General features: G+C 27.3%; 1 protein-coding gene across 1 annotated transcript in view; it reads left to right on the top strand.

Moving 5' to 3' along the window:
* The window catches only part of LOC134838379 (neural cell adhesion molecule 2-like), an 85,220-nt gene that overhangs the window by 46,013 nt on the left and 26,074 nt on the right, over nucleotides 1-13,133 (top strand). Inside the window, exons 3-4 of the mRNA XM_063853896.1 lie at nucleotides 8,163-8,282; nucleotides 12,446-12,652. Of these exons, the coding sequence (XP_063709966.1) occupies nucleotides 8,163-8,282; nucleotides 12,446-12,652 (327 nt within the window). The remainder of the gene's footprint in view (nucleotides 1-8,162; nucleotides 8,283-12,445; nucleotides 12,653-13,133) is intronic.

Here is a 13,133-nt window from a genome sequence, read left to right as displayed (position 1 = left end):
TTTTTTGTCGTGAAGTGAAGTATTTTCAAGTCATGACGCACAAAACTTGTCATAAACAACTTTGTATGAGCAATTTTGATAGAATTTAGCGTTTTTGTGACTTTATTTCTCTTTCACTTGTAAATTTTATTAAATTCTGCTTGACAATTATCGTCAAAGAGATACGAGTCAACAACATTTCGATTAATTTATTGACTGGCCACAAATAAATTGCAATCAATTTAACTCATCAATCGAAATTTCTATCGCGCTTACACACAAACCGAATGGACTCGTTGATGAATTTTAATTAACTTTGTGAATTCCAATCGATTTTCAGTTTTGTTTTTGACGCGAATGAGACAAGAGCTCATCATGCAACTGAAAATTTTGTTGTTTTTTGTGATTTTTTGCATTGCTGCTTGCACTGAAATTTACGCAAAGGAAGTCAACAAGACAGACACCGCAACTGTGCTAAATTCTCCAATCAATATCCACTGCGAGGAAAATCAGATCAAGATGAAAATGCGAAATGGCAATATAAAGTGCGTCACACGGCGACGAGGATGAGAAAATTAAGAGCGAAAAATCAATTAAGAAAGCGCTGTAGAAGTAATTAATTATTTATATAAATAAAATTTTAAAGCAATTGCGATGTTTAGTATTGAAATTCGCTATAAAATAAATATCGGATAACCGAATAAGTGATTTTCCATTGTTGATGCGCGAATTTTGTTGCTTGGCAAAACGTTCGATGAAATATTGGCGAAAATTAAACTGAATTCGAATTAAATTGCTTTTCACTTAATTAGCGTAACGAGTCAACGTGCGGATGCTGGAAAATGTTTGTAATTTATTTTATTGATTGATAAAATAAATGGTTTGTGGTGCATTTTTTGATGCTGTCGAACCATTTTTGGGAAATTTCAGTAATGATAGACTTACATCAAACTTAATAACAGAAGTAAAAAAAAAACAAATAAAAGTTTTTCGAGAGAATTTATAAAAAATAAATTTAAAAAAAATGGTAAAGGTCGACAATTTATTTTATTTCATTTAATTTTTTTTTGAGAAAATAGCTTTTTGTTTAATTTTTCAATGGAATTTGAATTATTTTTTTTTTTTTATTAAAAAATTAATAATTTAATAAAAAAATATAAATAAATTTGATAAAAAATTTCGAAAATTTATTTTATTTTATTTTATTATTTTTTTAAGAAAATATTTTGTATTTAATTTTTTGAGAAATTTTTAATTTGTTTTTTTTATAAAGAAAAATTATTTAAAATAAAATTTTTAGGTCGAAAAAAATATCATCATATAATTTTAATTAAATTAAAATTTTTGAAAAAATATTTTATGAAAAAAATTTAATAAAAATACTTAATTTAAATTTAATTAAATAATTAATAAATTTAATAAAAAAAATTATTGAATAATTAAAAAATTAATTAAATTTAAAATTAATAACAGAAAAATTAATTTTTTGGGCAAAATATGCTCACCAAAGTTATAAAAAAAATTAAAAAAATCTCAAACTAAGATCTAAAAATTATTAAATTTATTAAATCAGATTTAAAGTTTATAAATTCTCAAAAAATGGCAACATAAAAAATTTATTAACAATATTTACTTTTAAAAAAATTCAAAATGAACACAAAATTAACCTCAAATACTCTTCTCTTCAACTACCAAGCAAAATTATACTAATTAAGGATCCACACACTTAACAACAATCACAAGTATCCAATTTTCCACACACGTGTTGTATCACTAGATGTTCACTCACTCGTTCATCGCGCACTTTAAATTAATTCAATTAGACCAGTTTTTTTCACGCCATTATTTTTAACATATTTATAACGTCACAGTGTTGCTGCAAAATAAATATAATAACGAGACACTGCACATAATGCAACAACAACAACAATGCAAAAAGTGCGATACCGTATGAATTTAATTGGATAAATGAAATACAATCTCGTTATTTTTTTAACATTAAAAAATAATAACAAATGAAAATTTTGTGCAGTGTATCGATGAAATTTATTCATTTTTATTTATTATATTTTTTTTTATGGGAAAATCATGACGAACGTAAATGAAAAAAATAGAGAAATGGGCCTGTTGAATGTGCGATAACGAAAGTTTTTATTTTACAAAAATTGATTTTCTGCATAAATCGAAGCGAACGATGGATTTTCAATTTTAGTTGAACGATTAAAAGTTTGGTTTGCTCAAGTTTTCCTGTCAGGTGGTTCATTAAGTTGCAAAGAGATATTAAGACATCGAAGGAAAACTTTCTGCTAATTTATTGTCTCGATTGTGAGAGAAGAAATTTATTGAAAACACTTGAAATGAAACGAAATTGGATTAAATTAATAGAAAACAATTTTACAAATCATTTGCTGAAAAGGGGTAACCGTGATAAGAAAATGGGTTTGGTGAAGTTGAACATATTGGAAACTTTCTTTTGCGTATTTTTAGTAAAAAAGAGCAAAATTTATTGATTTACGCAAGTCGAGTCGAGTTGAGAGCAGAAATGGAAGAAAGTTAATTGGTAACAGGTGTTTTTTAAATTAAAATTAAGTTTTTGTTCCTCTATTTTTTATTACTTTTTCTTTGACGTCCCTGTATTGCAATTTAACTTTTTTTCTTTTGCGAAGAACGGTGAAATTCACAGGAATGCGTTTAATTGAAAATAGTTTTGCCTCTTCATGTGCGGAATGTTCCTTGTAACCGACAAGAAATGACGATAAAAAGAAATAAAAACAACAACGAAGATAAAAAGGACAACTTTTTAGTTATTATCAGGGGAAATTATCCTGATACACGAAACACGAGAAATGAACGAATTGACCTAGAAATCTAGTTAAAAATTAAGAAAAAGTTGTTAAAAAGGGAAAATATTTTTTTAGCAGAAGAAAATAAAAGTTAAAGCATCCCTTGTTGTGTTTGTTTAACGAACTGTGAAATTATTTCTGTCTCTCGTAATAATTAAAAAAGTCTTTTGAGAGTGTTTTATGGTAGTGAGACTTGTTATGAAAGACAAATAAAATTTTTTTATTGTTAAAAAAATGATTTTTGAGAAAAAAAAAACAAATTTAGATTTTTTTAAAACTTTATGAAGAAAAAATCATAAATTTGAGATTATTTTTTAAAAGAAATTTTGAGATCATAAAAAGGAATTTTTTTTCAGTTTTAAGTTATAAAATGATCAAATATGATAAATTAGAGCCCTCTGACAAATTTTTATCCATTTGGAGCAAGATTTGACAAAAATGGCTTTGACACAGTTTTTGACACAGTTTTTGATTTAGTTTTGCTCTTGATTTGGTTTTCAAAACAAAACTATGTCAAAGAAAAAAATTTTTTCAGTTTCAATTTTTTTGGCAGTTTTGAGTTATAAAATGATTAAAAATGATAAATTAGAGCCCTCTGACACATTTTTATCCATTTGGAGCAAGATTTGACAAAAATGGCTTTGACACAGTTTTTGACACAGTTTTTGATTTAGTTTTGCTCTTGATTTGGTTTTCAAAACAAAACTATGTCAAAGAAAAATTTTTTTTTTCAGTTTCAATTTTTTTGCAGTTTTGAGTTATAAAATGATTAAAAATGATAAATTAGAGCCTTCTGACACATTTTTATCCATTTGGAGCAAGATTTGTCAAAAATGGGCTTTGACACAGTTTTTGATTTAGTTTTGCTCTTGATTTGGTTTTCAAAACAAAACTATGTCAAAGAATTTTTTTTTTCAATTTAATTTTTTTATGCCCAAGACCCTTAGGATACTCTAATAACTAATAGTAACTTTCGCTTTTCATTTCATTTCATTAACAGTTAAAATTTTAGGGGGACACCGGAACACACACACACGACAAGTCGAGTTTAATACCGCATTTTTTTCGAAATGCGGTAAAAACTAAATTTATTTTAAATTAAATAAATGGAATTTATATAAATAATTAAATTTTTACAAAATTTTTTCACAAGAAGTAATCTTAAATTTATGATTTTTTTATCAATTTTTTCTCATAAGGCTTTAATGTGGCGGACACAATTAATTTTTTCTATATTATATGTATATTATATGTATATAATATGTATATAATTTGTATATTATATGCATATAATTCGTATATAATTTGTATATTATTTGTATATTATATGCATATAATATGCATATAATTTGCATATAATTTATATATAAAATTTTTATATACTAAATTTCAAAAATTTGAGCATAAATTGAAGTTCAATTTATATAAATTAAACAAAAACACTCATATTGAGTTATTTTTTCATCGATTTATGGTATAATTTTTGATATTTAGTATATAAAAATTTTTATATATAAATTATATGCAAATTATATGCATATTATATGCATATAATATACAAATAATATACGAATTATATACATATAATATACAAATTATATGCATATAATATACATATAATATAGAAAAAAATAATTTTGTCCGCAGTTTTAAGGCTTTAATAAAGTCTCAAAGTGTTTTTTTTGTCTCAAAAATCATAAAATTTTTTTCATAGACATTTTTAAGAATAATTTTGTCTGAGTTTTCGTAAAATCCTTGAAATATATTAAATTTCATTAAATGTCTGTCGCCCATCTAACACTTGACAAACGACCTTCAAATCTCTCATTTCCTGTCAAAATCGTATTAAATCCTTGATTTTTTGCGAAAATCCTCCTCAAGTACTTCTCGTTGAAAATTTTAAATATTTTCTCGAGATCTCCCGTTTACCATAATTACATTTTTGCGTTTATTTTATGCAAATTTTCACCGAAAAAAATTTCGTAATAGAATTATATGGCCAATTGAATATTTCTCCTGGATAAAAACCTTTTTTTTCGGACATACACACTAAATTGTGTGAAAATTATGGTTTCCTGCATTATTTATTCATTTCATGCCATTTTTTTTTCTCGTTCATTTACCTGATTTCATGGACATTTTTTAATTAAAGCAAGTTACAATTTTTTTACGACCATCATTAATTTATTATTATTTTTTAAATGTTCCATGCGTCGTTGTCGGAGCACGAGAAAAAGAAGGACACAAATTAATGCGGAGGGAAATTAAAACATCCGCAAAAATTTTGTCTTGGTAAAATCAAATATTTTTTCTTGAGGGGACAAAAAATGCAAATTAACGTTTTTAATTCTTGTGTTTTGATGAGTGGTATGATATTTGAAAAAAAAAGGTAAAAAAGAGAGAGAATTACCACAAAGAAACCGTTTTTTAAGAGGTGTGAATAAGGCAATTTTGGGACATTTTTGATAAAAAGTCAAGCGGTAAGTAAAGGTAACGAAAAAATAAAGAAAGCGACAAATTTGCATAATTTCTGTCCTTTTTGCGTTTTTGTCTTAATTAAAAGAAACAAAAAAATCCTCGTGTCATTTTTGTTATGCGGATTTTTGGATTTTTTTTTTGATTTGTCACGTGGAAATAATTTCGCTTAAAAAAATTTAATTTCAAAAGACTTTAATTAATAAGTCCTAATCAATCAACAAAAAAATAATAACTACATACTAATTTATCCGATTACCTTTTTCATATGAAAAAAAAAATTTTTTTTTTATTTCATTGTAATAATTGGTAGCTTCATGCCTTTTCCTGCTGCATTTGCGGTCTGAATGCAAATTTAATTAAATTTTCTCTCTTTCAATATTTTTCTTTTCAATTTTTGCTTCATGATCTGAGCAAATAAAAATTTTCCTGCATTGATGAGTAACGACATTTTAATTGAGGTGATATTTAATAAATGGAAGAGATAATTAAAGGAGATTGAGAGAACGAGAAAAAATTCATCGTTCGGTGTGAGTTGCACATTTTTCCGGAAACGAAGCAAAAAAAAGTAAGAAATAGGAAACCATTTAATTTTGCTGTCGAGGTAATTCTATTAATAGAAACCCTTTTTTTGTGGTTTTGAGTGTCTCTTCAGTTTAAATAAGGTTCACATACATTTTTTTGGGAGCACTAATGAAGGAATTTTACCTTTTTTCGGTGAATTAAGGATAAGAGGTACTTTTGAGGGTGATATGAAAATCACACAAAGAAAGGAAATTCTGCATGAAAAAATTGAATGAACAAAAAAAATTTTTTTTTTTTTTTGAATTTTTGAAATTTTTTTTGAACATAAATTGAAGGTAAATAAGAGTTAATTGAAGAAAAACTTTTGATTAAATAGTAAAGTGTATCGCTTTAGAGTCATTTTGCACTAAAAGACAAAGGAAGCACTTCAAAAAGTTGACTGAAAGTACAGAAAAAAAAATTGAAATGGAAAAAGTTTAGAAACGCTTTTCAAACATCACACCAACTAACACTTTTCTTCGTCTTCTACTTTTTTCGATCTACTTTTTTTTATTTATCGCATCAGCTCCTCTTCTTCTTACTGCCTGAATGAAAAGTTACAGTCGAAGGTAAGCAAGCAAACAGAAAAACTTTATCATATTTAACGCGGTTAAACTCTGACGCGATATTTAAAAAAAGAAACTTTTCCTACTTTTTAATCAAATGAAATGCTTCGGATTATTTTTCGCGAGCAATTTTCTGGAATTCAATTTTTTTTTTACTTTCGTTAAAAATGAACCACAAAACGCTGCCTTTTATAAAGCACGCCTCATTCGTCAACGAAATTCAACAAAAAAGTTTATTTTTCCTTATTCTCATCCTCCGAAGAATAATCTCTTGAATGATGTATGTCACGCTGCTATACCCAAAAGTTGCTGTTAATGCTACTTTTTACTCCAAAGAATAAATAGAGCAAAGTTAGAGAACAAAAGGAGCGGCATACACAAGAAAAAAAAATTCATTGTTTCAGGAAAGAAGAATTTTCACACAAACATAAAAGTAGCAGAGAGAAACTATTAAGTTAAATGAGTTTCTTATTTTGTTGTTAAAGAAGAGGAAAAGTTGTGTTAATATGCATTTTAAAATTTATGAGGATGAGTTGCTGCTATAAGAAATTGCCGCTGAAAATTTAGGTCTGGCACATTCATCTTCGTCGGTTGGTTGTCGTCGTCGGCTAATTCAGAGACTTTGCTGCTTAACTTGATACTTTTTTGCCGAGCTGTAAAAAAAAAAACAATGTGCTTTGGTTTAAAAAATGAAAAGAAAATGAAAATTTAAAGTTTTCGTTATTATAACGAATGGCTTAATCGCGTTTAAATATTTTATTTTTTGACTTTTAATGAATTTTCATTTTTCTTATAAGAATTCTCTAAATAAATAATGATTTTGAAATTTTTCTAATTTCCTATTTTTAGCGCTTTTTGGAAGTTTTTAACGAATTTTCGTACAGAAAAATATAAATTTTTATTTTTTAACGGAAAAATTTAAAAAATTCGAATTAAAGCTGTCAAATTTTTAAATGTCAAATATGACAGCTTTAATTCGATTTTTTTTAAATTTTACCGTTAAAAAATATAAATTGATATTTTTCTGTACAAAAATTCGTTAAAAATTTCCAAAAAAGCTCTAAAAATAGGAAATTAGAAAAATTTTAATTAATTTGCCAACTTGTTCATTCATACTTCAATAAAAATTTGAATTAGCAAAATGGCAAAAACCAACGACACACGGACAAACGAACACAGAATTAGATTTTTTCCCGAAGTAAATTTGAAATGCGGCAAAAAAAAAATAAAAGTACGTAGATTTTCATCAGGAAATGAGCAAAAATAATGTCGAAAGTACGAGCGGTAGCGATGAAAGGCTTGAAACGGAGGGAGTTGTTGAATGAATAAACAAGAAAAAATCGGATAAAATGTTGCAAATCAGCGTTCAAGTGCCTTTTCCGTGCATAGCATGCGCTTAGAGTGCAACGAAAGACAGATGATGGAAATTTATTTTCGCAGAACGTAAGCTTACCGGGCTGTTGTTTAAACTTAAATGAGTATCATGATAAATTTTCTTATCTTCCTTTTCTCGTCGTGCGTCGTTTCTGTTGTAACTCGCTCGGTACTTGCGAAAAAAAAGAAATCCTCGTCTTTTGTAAACATATTTAATTATTTAACATTTAATTTTATTTTTGTCTCTTTGTCGTGTTTACCGAGCTTTCATTGTGTTGTTTGTACAGTTCCATAATGAAATGAGTCCCGTAGATCTTTATTTATTTTCTCATGAGAATTTTTTTTCTTCGTTTCCTTACAGGCCATGCAGTGACTCAAGTGTTGCAACATAAAGAAGAGCCCAGATTTATATCGCAATCTGCAGCATTTAAATTTGCTGTGGGAGACACAATTATCTTGCCGTGTGAGGTAACGCAGCCAGGTGAGTGAACACATAAATTTTGTTTAGATCTCTCTTTATTTTTTTTTGTCGTCGTTTCTTTTTTTGTGCAAGTGAAGGAGACTGTTTTATTTGTTGTTTGTTGTCTGTAACTAACGGAGACTGAAATTTTCTATCTTTTTATTTGAATAGAGGAGAACAAATAGAGAAAAAGAAGGAAAATTGCAATTATTTATTGAGTTGAGAGGAAAAAAAAAGCTTGAAATGTCAAGATAAAATGGGAGAAAAAATGAGTTGAAAAGAAATTTTTTAAAGCAAAAAAAGACAGGTTGAAACTGAGATTATAGATTTTTAAATTAAAAAAAAATAAAATTTTCAAAGATTTGTAAGAATTTTTTTATAAATAAAAATTTTCATAAATTTCAAAATTAAAATTTTTATATACCTAAATAAATAAATAAATTTAAATTTATTAAAAAAAAATTTAATTTTATTTTGTTTAAATTAATGTTTTAAATTAAAAATTTATTTAATTAAATTATTTTTTTAAAATTTAACCATGAAAAAAATTAATTTGATTAATAGAAAAAAGTTCCTTCTTGCAATTATTTTTTTGATAAAAAATTAAAATGTTGAGATTTAAGGGAAAAAAATACATTTTAAAAAAATTGAAAGCCTAAAGTGAAATTTTCATCAAATTTTTGGTAGAAAAAATAATAAATCCGAAACTTTTTGAAAGAATTTCCATCGCAATCACTTTCAACCTTCGAGAAGAAAGAAATTTTCGATCAAAAACCTCTTAGAGTTCTCACACAATAAAACTCATAACAACACATTCAAGTGTTAAATCCTATTTTCTACCGAACTGAACATAATTCTTGAACATTCAGATTCTTGCATCAAATTGATAACAAACAAACAATGACAATTTATAATGATGCGAGCAAAAGAAGAAAACTCATCTATGAAAAATAGAAAAAAATGGAAAATGTGCAAAAGTGTGATTCCTCTTTATTCCGAAGATTCCGATTTCATCGTCTGTGAAGCTATTATGATTGTTAAAAGACACGTGTTATTCCCTCCTCCGTCTATTTCTCGGCACATTCGTTTCCATTCATTTACATGTGAATAATTTTTTTTTTCCAAGAGAATAGAAATCTCATATTTTTCTCGTCTTTTGTAATATTTTTATCTGCGTTTATCCACACATTCGACTTTTTTTTTATTATTTTTTCACAAAAATTCAATGAAATCCAGTCAATAAAATGCGACGCGCAAACAGTTTTACTTTTCATTTATTATTTATTTGGAATCCGAATCCAATTAGTGAAACGAACTGCCAAAAGTGCAGTGAATGGTTCGAGGCAAAATTCTGTGAAATGCAATAATAAAACGCAGTAATAAAACCCATGAGTGATCGATGGAAATTTGAATAAAAAGAGGAGAGAAAATGAAATAAAAAATAAATTTTAAACTAATTTTCATTTCATGGCGTGTCGTGATATAATTTTACTGCTAAAAAAGTTTCTCCATCGTGGAATTTAGAGTGAAATTTATAGTTTGATTTTTTTTCTATTTGCATTTTTTTTTTAAATTGTATAATATTTTTTATTGTCTGTCTGTTGAATCCGAATAGATTTTTTTTTTTAATTTTTCAAAAAAAATCAATTTCAATTTGAAACTTTTCTTTTCATTTTAAAAATTATTTTTACATGTGAAACTAAAATATCAACACTTGCTTTAATTTGAAATTTTTATAATTTTCCGAGATTTTTTCAATAAATATTTTTATAAATTTAAAAACTGGAATTTATAAATTTAGAAAAAAAAAATAAAAATAATTAAATATTGTTAAAATTTTATAATAAATAATTAAGTTTAAAAATTAAAATAATTTGATAAATTATTTTTTTTTTATATTTTAAATTTTTTTAAATAAATTTTTTTTTTTAATTTAAAATATTATAATTTTTATTTAAAATTATTGTTTAAAAAAAAAAATATTTTTAATTAAAATTATGTTTTCAAATTTACTATCATTTCCATTTTTTTTAAATTTATAATCATAAAAAATTAATTTTCTACTTTTTAAACTTTTTCAATTTTTTTTAATGAGAATTTTAAGTTGAGAGTTTGAAAATTTAGAAACAAATCAAAATGCGCTCATGCAAATTTATCAATATTCAGTCAAATAAAACAATTTTAAAGCCATATAATGTGCAATAATACAATAAATTCTGTCAAAATAAATTTGAAAATTGTTTAACAATTTTTTTAGTGCGCATTAAATAAAAAAAAGTTTGTCATTCCTCCTTCTTTTTTATGCAAAAATTCAATATTTTCCATTTTCATTAGGGACGTTTTCATAGGAAATCCACGCGAACTCAGCAACAATGTAGACTAGAAAGAATGTTGAACTAAGCCTGTTGCTCGTGCACTTCAAATTCTTTAATTAAACAAAGCATCCGAGACAGCTGTGCCAATATACACGTGATGTTGATGAGCTCAACGACAATCACTTGTTTACGTCAATAAAACTCCCTGTAAAAAAAACTACTCGAACATGTTTACATCCGATGATGTTCCGCTGCGTCGACTATTTCCCGTGAAATTGTAAAAAAAAACTGAAAAAAAATCAAAAAATGAAGTGGTTGTAATAAAAAAAGAACGATAAGTGCGAACAATTTTTGTTGTGTTCCCGCTGCAGGAAGAGAGAGAGAATATTGAACAGATGATGCGTAGAATATGTGGGAAAACGAGAAATGTAGACGCGTAAACGATGATAAGTGGATTTTACGTTATAGCTGATGCTCTGGAGAACGAGCATGCAAGCTGAAGAGCGAAATTGTGCGACATGGATACTTGACTGCTTTGCCGTTTTTGTTTCGAAGCAGTGGCAACGACACGACACATAATATGAGTGAAGTGCCATCAAGTTAAATGCATGTTACGACGCTTAAAAGTATTTTTTTTTTGATGATGATATCCACTTGTGAACATTAAAAAAACGGCTTTTACTCGATATGGATCGAGCATCTGTCCCGAAAAATCGAGAGTAATTCAATGTTGTTAATGTTTTGTCGAAGCACATGCGAACGGGAATAAGTAGCAATAAAGTACCTGAACAATATGTCACAATTTCTCGTCCCACATTTCTTCGTGTTTTTAGCAAACTACCGTCAAAAGCTCAAAAGAATGACCAGAAATTTTATTTTTTTTTGCCTCTCTGTATATTTGGCTTAGTTTACATTGGTGTGGTTCTTTCCGTTCAAAAAGTGCACACTTGAAAAAAAATTGTTAACACAGTTTCTTCTGTTTTTTCCATCAAATGGTGGTCTTACACGGCAGGAAAAGTAAATAGAAAATACGCACAGTGGGCCGAAATTGATTTTTTGGTTCATGAAAAATTTCAAAAATATTTTTTTAAAATAAAAATCTTTAAAAATCATAATTTTAACGTTTTAGAGGAAATTTATCTGCTTGGCTTTGAAATAATTAAAAAAAAATAATTTAAAAAAAAATTTTTTTGGCCCACTGTGCCGTTTTTGACACGAACACAGAAGAGGGAAAGGGAACTGAAGTGGCTCTTTGGCAACATTTTCTAAAGTGATACTTGTGGTTTGTGTGGCGTTTTGTCTTCTTGTGCGAATCGTTATCCTGTTACACGTTTTTTATGGGTTTCAAAAGTGTTTGTGTTTTTGAAACGACTTGAAAAATGTAAAACATTAAAGGAAATGTCAATAGTGGGCTTTTTTTATGGTTTCGCGCATGAAAAATGCTCTTCAAAAGACTTAGCGATGTAAAATTAGATGAAAAGGTTTATTTTTTTTTACCTTTTTACATCGTTGAGGAATAAAAATTTAAATTAAACTTTGATTTTATAAAAAAAAAGAATTTTCATAAAAAAAATTATAGAAAATTAAATTTTTTCTTTGAAACGTGAATCTAAAAAATCTTTTTCAATTCAAATTTTGATTTAAATTCAATAAAAATGGAAAATAAATAATTACATTTCAAATCCTGTCATGAGCAAATACATAAATTCACATATGAACTTTGTTTGATGCTTAAAATTTGATTTTAATTCCATCGAGAAACATCGAATCATAAAATAAATTTTTATTGAAGTCAACTTTATTTTAGACGTTACTGCCAAATATTTTTCAATTTTTACTAATTTTTTTTTCTCTTAATTTTTTTTACAGGCGGCACCTTCCTTCGTGCGTGGAAACGAGGAATTGCCATTTTAACTGCATCCGACGTCAAGGTAACCCCAGATCCGCGAGTTCGACTGATACCGAATCGCTACACGCTGCAAATTAACAATGCCTCGCCCGCCGATGGAGGCGACTACATTTGTCAGTTGGCAACAATCGAGCCTCGCGAGATAACGCATCACGTGGAAATTTTGGGTAAGTATCTAATAATTATGACGCGTCGAACGAAATTATGCCGCGTAAAATTTGTAGTTTTCCCAAATTTATTTCCAATCAAATTCATAAGAGTGGATTAATATTTGTCCGTTGCAGCACGAATTATTTTAATCATGAGCTAAATGTGCTCGTGAATATGTTTTCGGTGAAGTGGAATATTCCATCTCTCGTGTGTTTGTATCTCCCGAAATATTACGCAACATTGAGGCTGTTAGTTGATCATAAAATAAATATAAAAGTTGTGTGTGTGCGACAATAGATCATGCAGACACTACTCACGTGTTTGTGCTTTGTGTTTTAAGCCAGAAGCAGTATCATTGTCACGTTTGTTTGAATAGAGTCGTGTAATAAAATAAAATATTTTGTAATATGTTTAGTTTTCGCAGCACGACGACGACGACGCGTTTTTCGGTAGTTTCGGCAAAATAAATTCATATAGGGGAGGATGGGGTAATTTCAA

This window comes from Culicoides brevitarsis, chromosome 1 (genome assembly GCF_036172545.1).
Source record: "Culicoides brevitarsis isolate CSIRO-B50_1 chromosome 1, AGI_CSIRO_Cbre_v1, whole genome shotgun sequence".
In the NCBI taxonomy this organism is placed as follows: domain Eukaryota; kingdom Metazoa; phylum Arthropoda; class Insecta; order Diptera; family Ceratopogonidae; genus Culicoides; species Culicoides brevitarsis.
This window is presented reverse-complemented; position numbering and strand designations above follow the sequence as displayed.